Source organism: Salvelinus namaycush, chromosome 12 (genome assembly GCF_016432855.1).
Source record: "Salvelinus namaycush isolate Seneca chromosome 12, SaNama_1.0, whole genome shotgun sequence".
NCBI classification, from domain to species: domain Eukaryota; kingdom Metazoa; phylum Chordata; class Actinopteri; order Salmoniformes; family Salmonidae; genus Salvelinus; species Salvelinus namaycush.
The window spans coordinates 27679591-27698661 of record NC_052318.1 but is presented as its reverse complement, the minus strand read 5'-3'; the positions used below and the strand labels follow the sequence as shown (position 1 = coordinate 27698661).

Below are 19071 nucleotides of genomic sequence, written 5' to 3'. Positions count from 1 at the left end.
TGACTGGCTAAAAATAACAGAGTGAAAAGTATTATTGGTGTCTTTTCACAATGCTAAGAGCAAATTCTTATTTACAATGACGGCCTGGTGCTGTGTATGTAGACCTCTGCTGTGAGGGTTGTGTGTGTTTTATTTTTTAGTTGACCTTTATTTAACTAGGCAAGTCAGTTAAGAACAAATTCTTATTTTCAATGACGGACTAGGAACGGTGGGTTAACTGGCTTGTTCAGTGGCAGAACTACAGATTTGTACCTTGTCAGCTAGGGGATTCGATCTTGCAACCTTTCGGTTACTAGCCCAACGCTCTAACCACTAGGCTACCCTGCCGCCCCTGTGTGACAGGGTTGTGTGTGTGTGTGTGACAGGGTTGTGTGTGTGTGTGTGACAGGGTTGTGTGTGTGTGTGTGTGTGTGACAGGGTTGTGTGTGTGACAGGGTTGTGTGTGTGTGTGTGACAGGGTTGTGTGTGTGACAGGGTTGTGTGTGTGTGTGTGACAGGGTTGTGTGTGTGTGTGTGACAGGGTTGTGTGTGTGTGACAGGGTTGTGTGTGTGTGTGTGTGTGTGTGTGACAGGGTTGTGTGTGTGTGTGTGACAGGGTTGTGTGTGTGTGTGTGACAGGGTTGTGTGTGTGTGTGTGTGACAGGGTTGTGTGTGTGTGTGACAGGGTTGTGTGTGTGTGTGACAGGGTTGTGTGTGTGTGTGACAGGGTTGTGTGTGTGTGTGACAGGGTTGTGTGTGTGTGTGACAGGGTTGTGTGTGTGTGTGACAGGGTTGCGTGTGTGTGTGACAGGGTTGCGTGTGTGTGTGTGTTGGCCAGAGAGCTCCTATTGACACCTCAACGTGATGGCTGGTGACATGCTCTCTGAACCAGATTTACTCTCTGCCTGTCAAGTTCTATTTATCTCTGGAGAGAGGAGAGAGCTGGAGAGACGAGGGGAGAAATGGAACGAGGGAATAGGAGAACGAGCGAGAGGAAGTTAATGCTGTCAGAATGAAACGGTGACGTCCGTCATGCTGACTGACGTGTGTGTCACAGTGAGCCCATTGTGGTGTGTGTATGTGTGTGTTCCTACAGGTTGAGGTGGACTGACTAAGACATCCTCAGCTGCTTTAGCTATAGCGACTGAGTCACAGCTTTAAGACCTGGCTGGGAACACAATACAACACTGACATAAGTAGCCCTCTGTAGTTGAGGAGGAGATGACCCCCATGGAGAGGTTTTCATTTCCCCCCTGTCTTCCCTCAACCAGCTGTGACATGTTTACCTGTACTGTGGCAAACTCTCCATTACACCACTACTTCACGCTGGGCCTGGGAATTACATAAGTCTACTGACTGTGTCTCTGTCTGTGTGTCACATCGCAGTGCCTGTCAGCCTGCAGTGGCTCAGTCACATCTGCTGTCTGTCTGCACAATAAAAGCCCTAATTAATAGCCAACCTGTCAAACCGCCTCAGCGTTGTGAACCGGTGTAAATCCTGCCGTTATCACACTATTACTGTATGTCCTGGCTGTATCTGTTTCATTACATCCATTTAGTAAAGCATGGCCAGCTGAAACACCCGTTTCTTTCAGCAGTGTGTTGGGCAACCTGTTGTAATGTCAGCCAGGGTTAATACAGGAACTCCTTCATGGTCAAGGGGGTTTTGTTCTGCCTTATTTATCCAGGTTAGTCTCATTGAGATAATCTGTTACAACGGAGACCTGGTAGGACCTGGTAAGAGAGAGACTGTAAAGTCTCAGGTCCTGCTGCCTGACAAGTACTGATGGTTGTCTATTTTATGTTGGATGGCCTCTACTAGCCAGTAAGACATCCTGCCCTTGACAGTGGAAGTGGAACCTCTCATGTCCCGTCACTGTGATGCCATTGGTTTTGGAAAGTGGGATCTGTGAGGTCATTGGGGTAATATGGAGAGTGTACAGTGTGCACTCCTTAACTCTCCTTCCTGCCCTCGTCTTATCGGGCTCTGCTCTGCCTGCTGACATCATGGGAAGGATCTGCTCCTGTTAATAATTAATCCATCTCCCGCTTTGTCTGCCCTTTGGTATCCTCCAGACAGCCACTTCCACTCATTCTATATATATATATATATATATATATATATAGAGACAGAGTTCTGCCTCACATTCTCAGTAGAAAGCCTCTGCAACAGTTGTCAGATGGTATCAAAGGTTATGATTTCCATATAGCCAATCATTTGTTTGTTTGTTTGCTCTTATACAGGCTGTTACACCTGTTTATAGCAGCTATATGTCAACCATGGTGAGTGTGGAAGCACTATAAGACACATATGGGACACCTTATCAAAGAGGGAGGATTCTTTTGCGTGTTATCCTAGTTTGTGTGCTTAGTCGTGCAGTTGACCCTTGAGTCCTATAGGTAATGGTGAGAGAGAGTTCACCAGGCTCCTCAGAGGAGGGAGCTCTTCCAACTCAATTGAAATGTATTGCCACCGGGGCCCACCGGTGTAACTGCTTGCTGCTGACTGTACAGTGAACTGCATGATTCTAGCGGGTTTACTAATGTGTTTGTTCTTGTAGCTATGCTGACTGACGTGACAATGATGTAGGCTGTGTGTAGTGGTTAGCGGTCATGATATGAAGGTTTGGCTTGGAAAGTTTTTTTTGCCTGGTCACATACAGCTGATGTGTTGTGCACTGAAGTCCACAAACAAAGGGGAAAATGTGAGAGGAGGACAGCGCGTAGATAGATGCGAGAAATAATTATATAGTCAGCGAGCTGTTTGTATGTGGCTGCTATGAAAGTGATCTGTGTTTACGTGTGATCAGGGGTGTATTCATTGTGCCGATTCTGTTGAAAAAAAAATAATCAAAATGTTTCTAAAAAAAGGAAGCAAACGGAACGAAACGGGGACAAACATACCTGAATTTGTCCAATAGAAACTCTCTTTAGCAACTGTTGGACCAATGATTACACCCTAGATCAGCTAGATGCAGGCAAGAGTGTGCAAGGCATTATTGAATACGTAATCTACTGTCTGTCACCTTGATTACTCAAATTTGACCTACGTTGTAAACTTGTAACCTTTCATTCATAGGCTAGGTTGAAGCAACCTCATGATGGGTACAGGGAACATTTGAGTATCATGTGGTAGCCTGAACCCATCGCTGTTACATTGAGCTGGGTGATTTCTAATATGCATGACAGTCATCCAATATTCTGTAATAGAAATAAGGCCATGTTGAGAAAGAGATGTCTCATCCTCTCATGTTGAACAGCGCCGACCTCCACTGCAGTACACTATAATAGTACATTCTACTACTGGACCCTGTTGGAGCGTTTCATCTACAGATGTTAGGAGAACACAGTCCGTTGTTTTCATATGGCTTAATGTGAATACATTACAGTAATATCAATGGGAGAGCTCAACAGCCTCTACAATTGGTTAACAGGATATCAGTTTTCTGGGAGGGACTTCCCCAAGACTGGAGTAATACAACAACTGTACCTTTTATGTAATCATGTTTCCCAAAGGGAAATTAACCCTTGACTTGTCTTTCCAGACATTATTGGTATTACAATAAACAGAGTATTTTATTAATAAAAGCTATCTGACTGACTCTTCTCCTTTCACACAAACTAGTATTCATACCAAAACTCGGACTGATTTTAAGGAACTAAATGGACAAAACTACATGAGCTCATTCAACCCTGAGAACAACATGAGTGGGAAGGAACTGGCTTACAGGCTAACATTTGTAATATTGGTTTGCATTGTCAGAACTGAGCCCTTTGAAACCACAAAAGCAGCTGTCTAAGGCTGTAACTGACATTGTGCTCTCTGGGTGGGTGTGGCTTTGAAAGGCTCCCCTGGTCTGTGTGTTAAGGAGGACAACAGACAGGGTGAGCTCCCCTGGTCTGTGTTTTAAGGAGGACAACAGACAGGGTGAGCTCCCCTGGTCTGTGTTTTAAGGAGGACAACAGACAGGGTGAGCTCCCCTGGTCTGTGTTTTAAGGAGGACAACAGACAGGGTGAGCTCCCCTGGTCTGTGTTTTAAGGAGGACAACAGACAGGGTGAGCTCCCCTGGTCTGTGTTTTAAGAAGGACAACAGACAGGGTGAGCTCCCCTGGTCCTACTTTAAGAAGGCGTGTCTCATCCTGCCCAGCTCCTTGTCCACACACACACTCCCTCTCATTCTCTCTTTCAACCTCCTCCCTCACTGTCTTTCAGGGCCAAAACAAACACCTCCACTTGGACTCGACTGCCCTATGCCTGCCAGTGCCCATGACTCATTGTGGGAGACGAGGGCACAAGAAAAATGGCCTCTCTTGTAGAGGTCGACCGATTAATCGGAATGGCCGATTTAATTAGGGCTGACTTCAAGTTTTCATAACAATCGGAAATCGGTATTTTTGGACACCGTTTTTTTTTTTTTTTACACCTTTTATTTAACTAGGCAATTCATTAAGAACACATTCTTATTTTCAATGACGGCCTAGGAACAGTAGGTAAACTGCCTTGTTCAGGGGCAGAACAACAGATTTTTACCTTGTCAGCTCAGAGATTCAATCTTGCAACCTTACAGTTAACTAGTCCAACGCTCTAACCACCTGCCTCACGAGGAGCCCGCCTGTTACGCGAATGCAGTAAGAAGCCAAGGTAAGTTACTAGCTGGCATTAAACTTATCTTATAAAAAACAATCAATCAATCATAATCACTAGTTAACTACATATGGTTGATGATATTACTAGTTTATCTAGCGTGTCCTGCGTTGCATACAATTGATGCGGTGCGAATTCGCGAAAAAGGACTGTCGTTGCTCCAACGTGTACCTAACCATAAACATCAATGCCTTTCTTAAAATCAATACACAGAAGTATATATTTTTAAACCTGCATATTTAGCTAAAAGAAATCCAGGTTAGCAGGTAATATTAACCAGGTGAAATTGTGTCACTTCTCTTACGTTCATTGCACGCAGAGTCAGGGTATATGCAACAGTTTGGGCCACCTGGCTCGTTGCGAACTAATTTGCCAGAATTTTACGTAATTATGACATAACATTGAAGGTTGTGCAATGTAACAGGAATATTTAGACTTATGGATGCCACCCGTTAGATAAAATACGGAACGGTTCCATTTCACTGAAAGAATAAACGTTTTGTTTTCGAGATGATAGTTTCCGGATTCTACCATATTAAAACTTCTTGAGGGCAGGGGGCAGCATTTTCACTTTCGGGAAAAATAGCATGCCAAAATTCAACTGCTTGCTACTCATCCCCAGAATATAAGATATGCATATTATTAGTAGATTTGGATAGAAAACACTCTGAAGTTTCTAAAACTGTTTGAATCATGTCTGTGAGAATAACAGAACTTATGTAGCAGGCAAAACCCTGAGGACAAACCATTCAGAATTTGTATTTTTTTGATGTCACTGTCTTTTCAATTAGTTTTTTTAGAGACACCAGATTTCTAATGGACTTGCTTGCAGTTCCTACCGCTTCCACTGCATGTCACCAGTCCTTGGAAATCGGTTGAGGTTATTCCTTTGTGTAGTGAAGAAGTAGGGCTATCGTAAATGAGGGTCACATGAAGTAAATATTTTGAGAGAGTCACGTTACGAAAAAAGTTGTGTCAGATTGTTTTCTCTTTGTATTGAACACAGATCATCCCGTCTTCAAATTGATCGATTATTAATGTTTAAAAATACCTAACGTTGTATTACCAAAGTAGTTTGAAATGTTTTGGTAAAGTTTACATGTAACTTTTGATATATTTTGTAGTGAAGTGGCGATAGTTGGAAGCTGTGTTTTTCTGGATGAAACGGTCCAAATAAATTGACATTTTGGATACATATCGACGGAATTAATCGAACAAAAGGACCATTTGTGATGTTTATGGGACATATTAGAGTGCCAACAAGAGAATTTCGTCAAAGGTAAGGCATGATTTATATTTTATTTCTGCGTTTTGTGTCGTGTTTGCAGTGATGAAATATGCTTCTCTCTTTGTTTACTTTTGTGCTATCATCAGATAATAGCATCTTATGCTTTCGCCGAAAAGCTTTTTTGAAATCTGACATGTTGGCTGGATTCACAACGAGTGTAGCTTTAATTTGGTATCTTACATGTGTGATTTAATGAAAGTTTGATTTTTATATCATGTTATTTGAATATGGCGCGCTGTATTTTCCCTGGCTATTGGCCGGTGGGACGTTTGCGTCCCACCTGCCCCAGAGAAGTTAATGACCTAAGGCTCGTATTTCTGTGTGTTATTATGTTATAATTAAGTCTATGATTTGATAGAGCAGTCTGACTGAGCGATGGTAGGCACCCGCAGGCTCGTAAGCATTCATTCAAACAGCACTTTCGTGCGTTTTGCCAGCAGCTCTTCGCAATGCTTCAAGCATTGAGCTGTTTATGACTTCAAGCCTATCAACTCCCGAGATGAGGCTGGTGTAACCGATGTGAAATGGCTAGCTAGTTAGCGGGGTGCGCGCTAATAGCGTTTCAAACGTCACTTGCTCTGAGACTTGGAGTAGTTGTTCCACTTGCTCTGCATGGGTAACGCTGCTTCGAGGGTGGCTGTTGTCGATGTGTTCCTGGTTCAAGCCCAGGTAGGGGTGAGGAGAGGGACGGAAGCTATACTGTTACACTGGCAATACTAAAGTGCCTATAAGAACATCCAATAGTCAAAGGTATATGAAATACAAATGGTATAGAGAGAAATAGTCCTATAATTCCTATAATAACTACAACCTAAAACTTCTTACCTGGGAATATTGAAGACTCATGTTAAAAGGAACCACCAGCTTTCATATGTTATCATGTTCTGAGCAAGGAACTTAAACGTTAGCTTTCTTACATGGCACATATTGCACTTTTACTTTCTTCTCCAACACTTTGTTTTTGCATTATTTAAACCAAATTGAACATGTTTCATTATTTATTTGAGGCTAAATTGATTTTATTTATGTATTATATTAAGTTAAAATAAGTGTTCATTCAGTATTGTTGTAATTGTCATTATTACAAATAAATACATAAAACATCGGCTTTTTTTGGTCCTCCAATAATCGGTATCGGCGTTGAAAAATCATAATCGGTCGACCTCTACTCTCTTGAACAAATACAAACAGTAATGCAAGCTACATACACAGCTCAGACACACCAAGTATAGCTTTTTCCCTTCAAGACTTGAGTACTTTCCATCCTCTGAAACAGGCCCCACTCAGTGTTTGTGCACATGGCTGTGAGCTGACTGCCAATGTGTTTACTATCAGAGTTAAGCAGCAGAGTTAACCATTTTCCTCCACCATGCCCTGCCATCACCGTTTTTACATACTGTATGTAGTATTATGTATGACTGACATCCATCTCTCTCTCTCTCTCTCTCTCTCCTCTCTGTCGCACTCTCGCTCTCTCCTGTCTCTGTCGCGCTCTCTCTCTCTCGCTCTCTCCTGTCTGTCTCACGCTCTCTCTCTCTCTCCTGTCTCTGTCGCGCGCTCTCTCTCTCTCCTGTCTCTGTCTGACGCTCTCTCTCTCTCTCTCTCTCCTGTCTCTGTCTCACGCTCTCTCTCTCGCCTGTCTCTGTCTCGCGCTCTCTCTCTCTCTCTCCTGTCTCTGTTGCGCTCTCTCTCTCTCCTGTCTCTGTTGCGCTCTCTCTCTCTCTCTCCTGTCTCTGTCGCGCGCTCTCTCTCCTGTTTCTGTTGCGCTCTCCTGTTTCTGTTGCGCTCTCTCTCTCCTGTCTCTGTTGCTCGCTCTCCTGTCTCTGTCTCACGCTCTCTCTCTCTCCTGTCTCTGTCGCACGCTCTCTCTCTCCTGTCTGTCTCACGCTCTCTCTCTCTCCTGTCTCTGTCGCGCGCTCTCTCTCTCTCTCTCTCTCCTGTCTCTGTCGCGCGCTCTCTCTCTCCTGTCTCTGTCTCACGCTCTCTCTCTCTCTCTCCTGTCTCTGTCTCACGCTCTCTCTCTCTCCTGTCTCTGTCGCGCGCTCTCTCTCTCCTGTCTCTGTCTCACGCTCTCTCTCTCTCTCTCCTGTCTCTGTCTCACGCTCTCTCTCTCTCCTGTCTCTGTCTCACGCTCTCTCTCTCTCCTGTCTCTGTCTCACGCTCTCTCTCTCTCTCTCCTGTCTCTGTCGCGCTCTCTCTCTCTCCTGTCTCTCTGCAGGGGCACATAGAGAAGGGTTTGGAGATGAAGAAACTGGTTCTGTCTGGCTTCCTGGCCAGTGAGGAGATCTACATCAACCAGCTGGAGGCTCTGCTACTGGTGACACACACGCACACACGCACTTCTTAATAGTGCTGTCTGTATGGGACAGTACAGGACAGAGTTAGCCCCTCAGGCCAGTGGCTCCAATTAGAGCCGCACCGGAGACTGGGTTTCCAAAAGCACTATGTGTTTTCAAGAAGCCCAATACTTATCTCTCGGAGTGCTATTAGTGGTTAGAGGTCAGTCACATTTAGAACAGGACAAGGCCAAGCGTTTCCCGAGACAGAAAATTACAATGACTGTGCAACTGCAGCGTGATGCAACTGCAGCATGATGTCACATCCTGTCTCTCTCTGCAGGAATGTATGTTAAGTGCAGCTTTCTTACATCACATCATGAGCAACATCATGACATTAAGCACTGAACAGGGTCCAATATCCAGTTTGTTAGAATGGTTTTAAAGACCACAACCTCCCCAACCTCCAGTAGAGCCTGGTTCCTCCCAGCTGTAAACCTAATGCTTATCTTCCTGCAGTGCTAGGGTTGAGGCTGTTTGACACGTGTGTGTTTGTCCTGATAAAGTCCAGTGGGCCCGGACGGTCTGGGTCCGTTTCCTGGTTGAGAGGTGATGGTAATGAATGGTGGTTGTGTTTATCTGGTTTGGTCCTCCACCAGCGCTGCTCTGCTCAGACAGACACTCTGCTGTCCGCCTCTGTCTCAATGAAAACAAAGCCATCCGGCTTCGTCCTGCCAAGGTGGTGTTACCTACCTGAACACCGCATAAGCCTGTGAATAACTCATGGTTATGTCAATGGGTCAAAACAAGTGTATTTCGGCCATAGCATCATCATTTGTGAATATGATGTACTCTAAGCTTATTCATCATTTTTGAATAGTGATGCTATTGTTATGACACTGATTTTCAACCTGGATGTGGAGATGAGTGACCTGACCTGGTGATGTGATTCTGTTTTGATTGGAGGGAAGAGATGGATGATCCCAGGCTTATCAAGTCCAGATAAGAGTTCAGAGAGCTGTGATCTCACTGTAGTACATAAAGCTCACAGACGTTTTTTACCAATGTTTTTGGATGTTTTTCCGGTCTGTAATCGTGGTCTGTTCAGAGCGGTGTTTCGCTCCGTGCTGGAAGGAACAGCTGTCCTGTGTTCTCCAGTCTTTAGTCATGCTGCAGCGCCCTAATGTCACGAAAGGACTACACTGCTGACCACTGCCCAGGATAATGATTATTTATCTGCTGACCACTGCCCAGGATAATGATTATTTATCTGCTGACCACTGCCCAGGATAATGATTATTTATCTGCTGACCACTGCCCAGGATAATGATTATTTATCTGCTGACCACTGCCCAGGATAATGATTATTTATCTGCTGACCACTGCCCAGGATAATGATTATTTATCTGCTGACCACTGCCCAGGATAATGATTATTTATCTGCTGACCACTGCCCAGGATAATGATTATTTATCTGCTGACCACTGCCCAGGATAATGATTATTTATCTGCTGACCACTGCTCAGGATAATGCTTATTTATCTGTTGAAAGTGTCAGTGCTTGTTTACAGACATACACATATTACACATATATTAACTCTCTACTGAATGTGTGTGTGTGTGCAGCCCATGCGCCCCCTGAAGGCGACAGCCACCACGTCCCAGCCGGTGCTGACCATACAGCAGGTAGAGACCATCTTCTATAAGATCCAGGACATCTTTGAGATCCACAAGGAGTTCTACGATGCCCTCCTCCCTCACATACAACAGTGGGATGAGAAGGTCGCAGTCGGACACCTCTTCAAGAAACTGGTAAGACTGGCAATCAATCAATCAAATCAACCTATCAATCCATCAACTCATTATCAAGCCCTAGATTTAGTGAATTAGGTGTGTTAGGCTGCGTGCAGACAGGCAGCCCAATTCTGTTTCTGTCATCTTTTTCCCACTCATTGTTCTTTTGACTAATCACATCAGATCTTTTCACGTTAGCTTTTTTTCAGATCTGATTGGTCAAATGACCAATTAGTGACAAAAAGATCAGATTTGGGCTGCCTGTCTAAATGCAGCCTTAGTAGTACTGCGTTGTAATACAAACCTGCACCCCGTGAGTCCCAAGAAGGATTGAAGAACAGGAAGTTGGAGGACAACTTAGTCTAGTTCCAATAAAATCACTGTTAAAATCACTGACTATTCACCTTGTTGCAGTAAAATGAAGCACAAGTAGAAATGGTGGTATCACATTCCTCTGTTCAAACTCGGCTTCTGTTCAATCTACAGTCTATACCCCTCTAGGATAAACATTCAATTAGACCAGGTTCTGCCGAGCCATTAGTCCCTAGTCTGCTCCTACTCTTCTCTTTTATCTCCTCTCCTTCTCTTCTCTCCTTCTCTTTTCTCTCATCTCCTCTTCTCTCCTCTTTTCTCTCTTCTCCTTTCCTCTTCTCTTCTCTTTTCTCTTCGTCTCTCCTCTTCACTTCGCTTCTCTCATTCAGGGGGTGTTGTGCTCTGTTGACGATGAAGGGGATCTGGAGCTGTCCTTTTAAACCCTTTCAAACTGCTGTACCCATGCTGGTACACATGAGCGCATTGGTGCATGATTTCAGAGGTTTGAATGTTCATGGACTGTAGAGTTTTGACTTGACTCAATTAAGGGGACTTTAAAATAGTGTCCCTCCCTCCTCCACTCTTTCCCCCCTCTTCCTCTCCCTATGTCCCTCCTGTCTTTTCTTTCTCCCCCTCTGCTTCTCTCTCTCTGTCTGTGTGTAAGCAGACAGTGTAGTATCAGTGAGTGAGTGTTAATGGGATGTAATATCTCACATTAGGTCCAGTCTCTTTCCTGCATTACTCTGCTCATTAATCCCCAGAGTGTGGAGAGGGTGGGGCCGTTTCTTCTGATTGGGTAAGGGAAGGCTTCCGTTTAATCTGATTGGGTTAGCAGTGTTCTGTCCCTCATAAGGAAGGTCTCTAAAGGAGTTAGGGCTCCTCGTGATACAACACCACTCTGTGACAGAGCACACTGATGTGATTCACAGTTAGTACAGTGTTCCACTTACTATGGTGTTCTGTGCCTTTGTGGCTGTGTAATGTTTTGTCAGAAGCAATGTTTTAATCTCTATTTTAAATTGGATAAAATAATTTGTAATGTGCATTATACTTACGTAACTGTATGAATAGGTTAACTCATTTAGTACATATGTTAGTGGAAGACATTAAGCAGAAGTCAAAGTACACCCGTGCGTACACACACATTTTGTTACATTAGTCATATTTTAAAATGTATTAAATCGATTTTTCCCTCATCAGTCTACACACAATACCCCATAATGACAAAGTAAAAATATCACATTTATGTAAGTATTCAGACTCTTTACTCAGTACTTTGTTGAAGCACCTTTGGCAGTGATTAGAGCATCGTCTTCTTGGGTATGACGCTACAAGCTTGGCACACCTGTATTTGGGGGTTTCTCCCATTCTTCTCTGCAGATCCAATCCAGCTCTGTCAGGTTGGATGGGGAGAGTTGCTGCACAGCTTTTTTCAGGTCTCTCCAGAGAAGTCTGGGTTCTGGCTGGGCCACTCAAGGACATTCAGAGACTGTCTGAGGTCCTGAGTGCTCTGGAGCAGGTTTTCATCAAGGGTTATTTGTACTTTGCTCCGTTCATATTTCCCTCGATCCTGACTAGTTTCCCAGTCCCTGCCTCTGAAAAACATCCCCACAGCCTGATGCTGCCACCACCATGCTTCACCGTAGGGATGGTGCCAGGTTTGAATACATTTGCAAACTTTTCTAAAACCCTGTTCACTTTGTCATTATGGGGTATTGTGTGTAGATTGCTGAGGATTTTTTATTTATTTAATACATTTTAAAATAATGCTGTATCGGGGTCCGAGTACTTTCCAAAGGCACTGTATATGTTATATGCAAATTACGCACAACAGAAAACATCAACTCCCATAGATGTAGCTAGCTGTCGTGGTTCCTCCTTTAAAAGTTGCGAGCTTACACCACGGGACTTAGAGGTACCCAGCGTCACGGCTTTATTGTTCCAGACCACCACAAGGGGGAGTTAGAGCACTCATTATGCATTTGGGTCCCAAGGTTTTTATATGACCAATCATATCGAGTGGTTCCAATGATGAATTTGACGCGAGCCACCGGCCCTGGTGACTTTCTTCAGCAAAGATGGCTGACAAAACATTATGGTGGAAGCAAATGTAAGTAATTATAACGTCATAACGAGTCAAGCAAAACATTTACAATTGAGAGGAACATGTTAGTTAATGTAGAGACAAACGAAAGTGCATTTTTTTGTCATAAAGTTCATTTACGAAAATCGCTAATTAGCAAGTTTTTTCCCAGTCATATCCAATACCAGGTGTATCAAACTCTATTCTGTGAATGATGCTGTGTCTGCGTGTATGTATTACAATTATACACTTCAACAGTGTTTACTGCTCCTGGGACATCAATGATTACACATTGTAACTATGCAATAGACTAGAAACATGATTTAAGTAAAGGCTGATTTGTAATTCATATATACAGAATAAAAAACAGCACATCCTGCCAGCACGCCCACAAGCGAGCCACTCAGGTGGAGAATGACGTGTGGAAGAGGGCGAGGAACGAGATGGGAGTAGCAATCCAGGCTATTTGCTCTGAGACCAGCATAATGTAATGAAACAAGCAGGGAGCAGGTTTTGAACCCTCAACATTCTAGCCCGAAGTCCTGTGCCAAAATGTATTAATTGTGGTTGGTGCAGATTGTGGCTAAAACAATTTATCAATTGGAATCTTTAACGTGGAAAGGGGAAAAAGTATTATTATTAGTTTTTCACAAGCATAGCAGGATGGGATATTAGCTGAACAATAGACTATTCAACCTTTACTAAAGAATTGTCTGATAGCCGAGCTAGGTGTGAAACCCCCCCCCCCCCTTCCAACTTTGAGCTAGGTGTTAACCCCCCCCCCCCCAACTTGGAACAAATCATTTGTATCGGTCTTTCCACATCTACCTACACACATATCTACCTAGACATTGTTAATGTTCCAATTTTTAAAAATATATATGTGTACAGACAGACAGCGGTCTAAGGCACTGGTTCGAATTCAGGCTGATGATTTTGATTTTTTGATTTTCCCATGATGTCAAGCAAAGAGGTAAGGCCTTGAATTTCATCCACAGGTACACCTCCAATTGACTCAAATGATGTAAATTAGCCTGTCAGAAGCTTCAAAAGCCATGACATAAATTTCTGGAATTTTCCAAGCTGTTTAAAGGCACAGTCAACTTAGTGTATGTAAACTTCTGACCCACTGGAATTGTGATAAGTGAAATAATCTGTCTGTAAACAATTGTTGGAAACATTACTTGTGTCATGCACAAAGTAGATCCAAGTAGTCCTAACCGTCTCCAACTTAAGTGTATGGTAACTTCCAACTTCAACTGCAAGTAGGATTTTTTTGTAGTAGGCCTACTTACAATTGCAACTGGTCAAAAATGTAGCATCCTACATAAAACAATCATTTAAAGAAAAAAAGTCTGCTCGTTCGAACTTAAACAATGTAACTAGTAATGAAAACCGCACATTTGTAAATCCCAAACTCTTAAAGTAATTGGAAAGTTGGATACAAATTATATGTGACATTGTGGTTACAATAAGGAATGTTAACATGATGCTGTGTCTTCACAACTGTAGCAGGTGTAGCCCATCATGAAAATGTTTCCTATTAGTAGGACAATTTACCTTTTATAGCCCGGGTACTGTTGTAAAAATCCCTCAACTTGCGATGTATTCGATGCTTAAGTACTCTAAAGTGTTACATTTCTAACTCAAAACAGCAGTACAGTATTTCTTCATCTACATCTTTATGCTTTTGTTAATAAAATAATGAGGAAAAAGACATTCAAATGCGGATGTTTATATAAACTACATTTTTAGTCGCACTTCCACCCAGCTCCACGACCACAGGTAAAACCTTGCTGAGATGATCAATGTATTTGTTGCATTGTTGTATCGTCAATTTCTGTAGCCAAAACATCTTGATGGCCTGGACCAGTTCATCTTTGCTTGTCGGCTTGGCAGAGTTACGGATGAATGTTTTCAGTTGATGCCAAACAAGTTGGATCGGGTTTAAATCAGGAGACCTACATGTAGAGATGAAAAAAATAGACAAATCATTGGGTCGAAACTACAGAACAGAACAGTACAAAACAAGCGAACGCACAGGGTTGATGTTCTGAGAATTAAAACAATTATAATATATATATTTAACATGTCTTAACCGAGCCTTTCCATAAGTCCACTCAAGTTTCTTCAACTGTCTTCTGACTGATTAGAGCGATGTTGATGTTGTGCCGTGATGCCAGCAGATTACATATGGACTTTGCAGATCGCTCATCTTCATTCATCAGTGAGTCGATGGTTTGAATAGTCTCGCTGGAAATGCAATGTAAGAATGTGCGGCATACAGTAAAGACCATCAGTCAATTTATTTAGTTAAGCTAGATTCTTAAAATGTGTACACAGCATTTGTGTGTTGGAGTCACTTTCAATTCTTAATTGATCTACCGTTTCTATCATAGCCCACTGTAATCGATGGGGGCTCAGAGCGGAACCATTCTGCTCATCTGATGAAGGTGCTCATGGGTGAGATTCAAACTTTGAAGACCAAGATGGAGTCATTGAAGGCAGACCATCAGAAAAATTAACATTTATCTGAGGGCAGAGATACGGGCGACTGCTGATGCATTGGTCCAGAGCCAGGCGGTATTGGCGGAGAGTCACTCCTCATTTGTGGAGAGTCACTCCTCATTTGTGGAGAGTCACTCCTCATTTGTGGAGAGTCACTCCTCATTTGTGGAGAGTCACTCCTCATTTGTGGAGAGTCAGGCGGCATCGGTGGAGAGTCAGGCGGAGAATGACGTGTTGAAAAGGGCGAGGAGCGACATGGAGTCACAATCCATGCCAGGCACACCTGTGAACTCTGGAACTATTCCAAGGATGTGTAACCGAAGAGAGAGACCAGGAGTGGGCACGGAATACATAGCCTTCCCGCTGTGGACGTCTTTTTCAGCACCGTTTCGCGCGGCTCTGAGACAAGCATGGAGAAACAAAAATGTTAAAATATCCCATGATATTCTTAAGATATGTGTTGACTGAATATAAGCAAGTGATGTCTGCTAAATAATCAAGTTAGGTTTCTCCAGATATAAATAATTCTAAATAACAAACTGGCTTTATTAACAAATTATTGAGAAAGTCTCCATGTTCACCCCATGTTCAAGAATTGCCTTTTTCTCGCTCATTCTAGGTTTAATGAAAACAAAATCTCCAAAATATCGTAACTTTTTATACAAAGTGATTATTATTGTTAATTAATTTAGAATTATATATATATAAGCACCTTATAAAAGCACCATATTCTCAGATATTCTCACAGATCCTAACGGAAAATGTCCCTTAAATATTAATATATTCCTCCAATCCTCTAAATGTAAGAAAATGCCCCTTATATATTAATATAGAGTCCTCCAATCCTCTAAATGTAATTATTGGCGGAGAGTCACGTCATTGAAAAAAATCTTTTTAGATATACTGTAGGCCTACCGTAGGTGAAATGAGTCTCACTAGTGTTGAGTAATGTGCTGTTAAAAATGGTGTAGGTCTTATTTATTTGAAGAGCGTTAGAAGTTAGATCTATTTTAGCACCGTTTCGCGCTGCTCTGAGACAAGCTGCTTTGAAACAAGCTCTGAGACAAGCAAGACTGGTCTTGATAAATAAATTAGATTTTTATTTTCACTTAATCTCCGTTTGGGTTTTGGATTCACAAGAATTTGAAAATTAGGGTGCAGAAATGTTATGCTCTTAGTGTAACCTTTATTTAACTAGTCAAGTCAGTTAAGAACAAATTCTTATTTACAAGGACAGCCTACTCCTTCCTCCTCGTCCGGGAATTGAACCCGGTCCCCCATGTGCCCTGCGGGGATTCTTTAGCTAAATAGCCCAGTACTGTACTGCCGACCGTCACGTTGTACAGCACCATATTTACCTTTCCATCTTAATGGAAACCTAGAGGGTTTTTCGTTTTTCTTGGAATAGAAAAACCATAATATTAATCAAATTAAGCAAGTACCAGTCAAAAGTTTGGACACACCTACTCATTCCAGGATCTTTCCCTTGTTTACGACAGTATGTATTGTACATTTACATTTAAGTCATTTAGCAGACGCTCTTATCCAGAGCGACTTAGGCTAATAAACAAATGCAGGTGGCTTATATCTTCAAAATGCTTTAAATGCTTTATTATCCGAATGTAAAAGCATATACTGTACAGTACTGTATTTCTTCATCAGCATCTTTATGCTTTCGTTAATAAATAATGATGAAAATAGTCTTTCAAAATGCAGATGTTGATTTAGTTGTGGATCCATAACAAATTACTATGGGAATAAATATCACTGATTTACAGAAATATTGTAACAAGGTTGTCTAATGAAGGCAAACAATTTAGAATCCTCCAATCCTCTTATGCTGTAGCCTACTCCCGACCGTCATGTTGTACAGTGCCATATTTTCCATTCCATCCTAACGGAAACCCTGAGGGTTTCATTTTTCTCGGAAGAAAAAAACATAATAGAAACACCATAATATTAATGTAATTAATTAAGCCAAATTTCTTCAATCCCATATACTATGTTATTACAAAAAAGGTTTTCAATTCTCTGGTAATGCCAATATGGAAGACTATTAAATGCTTCTCAAAGATGCTCTCTGGTGGTCAAACTAGCAATAACTTGCATTTACAGAAAAAATGGCTGACAAATAGATAACGTGCCACAGAATGCTGCAGCAGCCTGCAAGGTGTGCCACAGAATGCTGCATCGTTTAAAGGAGGAACCACTGTATATGCTCTCTTGGGTAAAGAAATGAATCTGAATGAAGCTTTTTCAATGTGAACTGTAGTTCTTTATAGTTCTGTATTGTACTATACTGTATTATATAGACTGGAATTACGCACATCTTAAAACCATGATACAGAAGAAGAGAACGTGCGATTCTGGTGCGGCACATGCAGCTTACAAAGTTTTAAGTATAGGCTAGCGAATTAGATTTTAATTTAGAAGTATAATATGGCCTATTTGTATAATTTCAAAAAAAAAAAATTGTCTTTGTTATTATGGGGTAAGTGTATAGATTGATGAGGGGGGGGGGGAACTATTTCATCCATTTTAGAATAAGGCTGTAACGTAACAAAATGTGGAAATAGGGAAGGGGTTTGAATACTTTCCGAATGCACTGTAGCCTTTCATAATATTTCCCCTAATGTTATTAGCCTTCCTCCTCTTTCTCTTTTGTTGCTTCATTCCTTCCTCACTTTCAACAGTTAAATTAAATACGTTTTGTTGTTCTTATCTTCATTATTCTAATGACATCCTTGAATAATATAGGACTAGAATTAGATGAGGAAGGCTTTCACGTCTCTTCATGAAGATTGAATGGTTATGGGTCTGAATAAATAACTGCTATAGCCTACTGCCATCGCATGTTCGCTCTTCTTTCAAACTACCCCTGAGTTCTATTGGCTGCTGTATTAAACATTCAGAAAACAAGAGGTTGCATCCCTCTTCAAATAGTCTGTTGGTATAAGAAATGCTAAATAAATAATGTACAGCAAGCTATTCTAGTCTAGCTGTTCCTGCCTGGGACTCCAAGAGTTAAGGAGTGTTTTTTAAGGAGAGGCCATCGGAGCACAGGTGCTTGCGTATTACCCAAGAGCCAGAGGCTAGAAGTTAAACACTTATTATGGATAACCCACCATTAATTAGCTAAATATAAGGCTAATACTGCATTGCATTTATTACCTGAAAGAGTTAGGCTAGGACATCTATATACAGGCCTATACTGTATATCAATCTGCTTTAAAACTCTGCAGCTGGAATAAAATATATATATTTACAAAAAAACAACAAGTTGACCCTAAAAGCCAGATGGAGATGGGTAAATTAGTTGCGCATTTGGTATTTATATTACATGTGCTGCAGCAAATGTAGCTCTACCTGTCACAAGGTAAAACGTGACCATAATGAGATGATTGGTCTACATGCATGGTGAACTTCGCTCCATACTGAGATGGGATGTCTGTCCCCACCCTAAGCATTTATTCATCATGTGGAGGCTGTAGAGAAGCCAGATCGGGGGGGAGGGGGGGAGAGGATGGGGAGGGGAGGAGAGAGGGGGTACGAGAGAGAATTGGGGGGAGAGGGGGGGAAGAGAGAGATGGGGAGAGAGGAGGGGGGAGGATGGGGAGGGGGTAGGAGAGAGGGGGGGTGGGAGAGAGGGTAGGGGAGAGAGAGGATGGGGAGAGAGGATGGGGAGGAGAGATGATGGGAAGGGGGGAGGAGAGATGAAGGGGTGGAGGAGAGAGGATGGGGAGGGGAGGAGAGAGGATGAGGGGGAGAGAGAGGAGCATCTTCAGCATCTTTACACTGTATAGCAAGCTGTAGCTTTAAATCAAATCAAATCAAGTTTATTTTATATAGCCCTTCGTACATCAGCTAATATCTCGAAGTGCTGTACAGAAACCCAGCCTAAAACCCCAAACAGCAAGCAATGCAGGTGTAGAAGCACGGTGGCTAGGAAAAACTCCCTAGAAAGGCCAAAACCTAGGAAGAAACCTAGAGAGGAACCAGGCTATGAGGGGTGGCCAGTCCTCTTCTGGCTGTGCCGGGTGGAGATTATAACAGAACATGGCCAAGATGTTCAAAATGTTCATAAATGACCAGCATGGTCAAATAATAATCAGGAATAAATGTCAGTTGGCTTTTCATAGCCGATCATTAAGAGTTGAAAACAGCAGGTCTGGGACAGGTAGCACG

General features: G+C 42.4%; 1 protein-coding gene across 1 annotated transcript in view; it reads left to right on the top strand.

Annotated features, from left to right (window-relative positions):
- The window catches only part of LOC120057059 (active breakpoint cluster region-related protein-like), a 244721-nt gene that overhangs the window by 109911 nt on the left and 115739 nt on the right, over positions 1-19071 (top strand). The window contains exons 3-4 of the mRNA XM_039005441.1: positions 8132-8230; positions 9816-10001. Of these exons, the coding sequence (XP_038861369.1) occupies positions 8132-8230; positions 9816-10001 (285 nt within the window). The remainder of the gene's footprint in view (positions 1-8131; positions 8231-9815; positions 10002-19071) is intronic.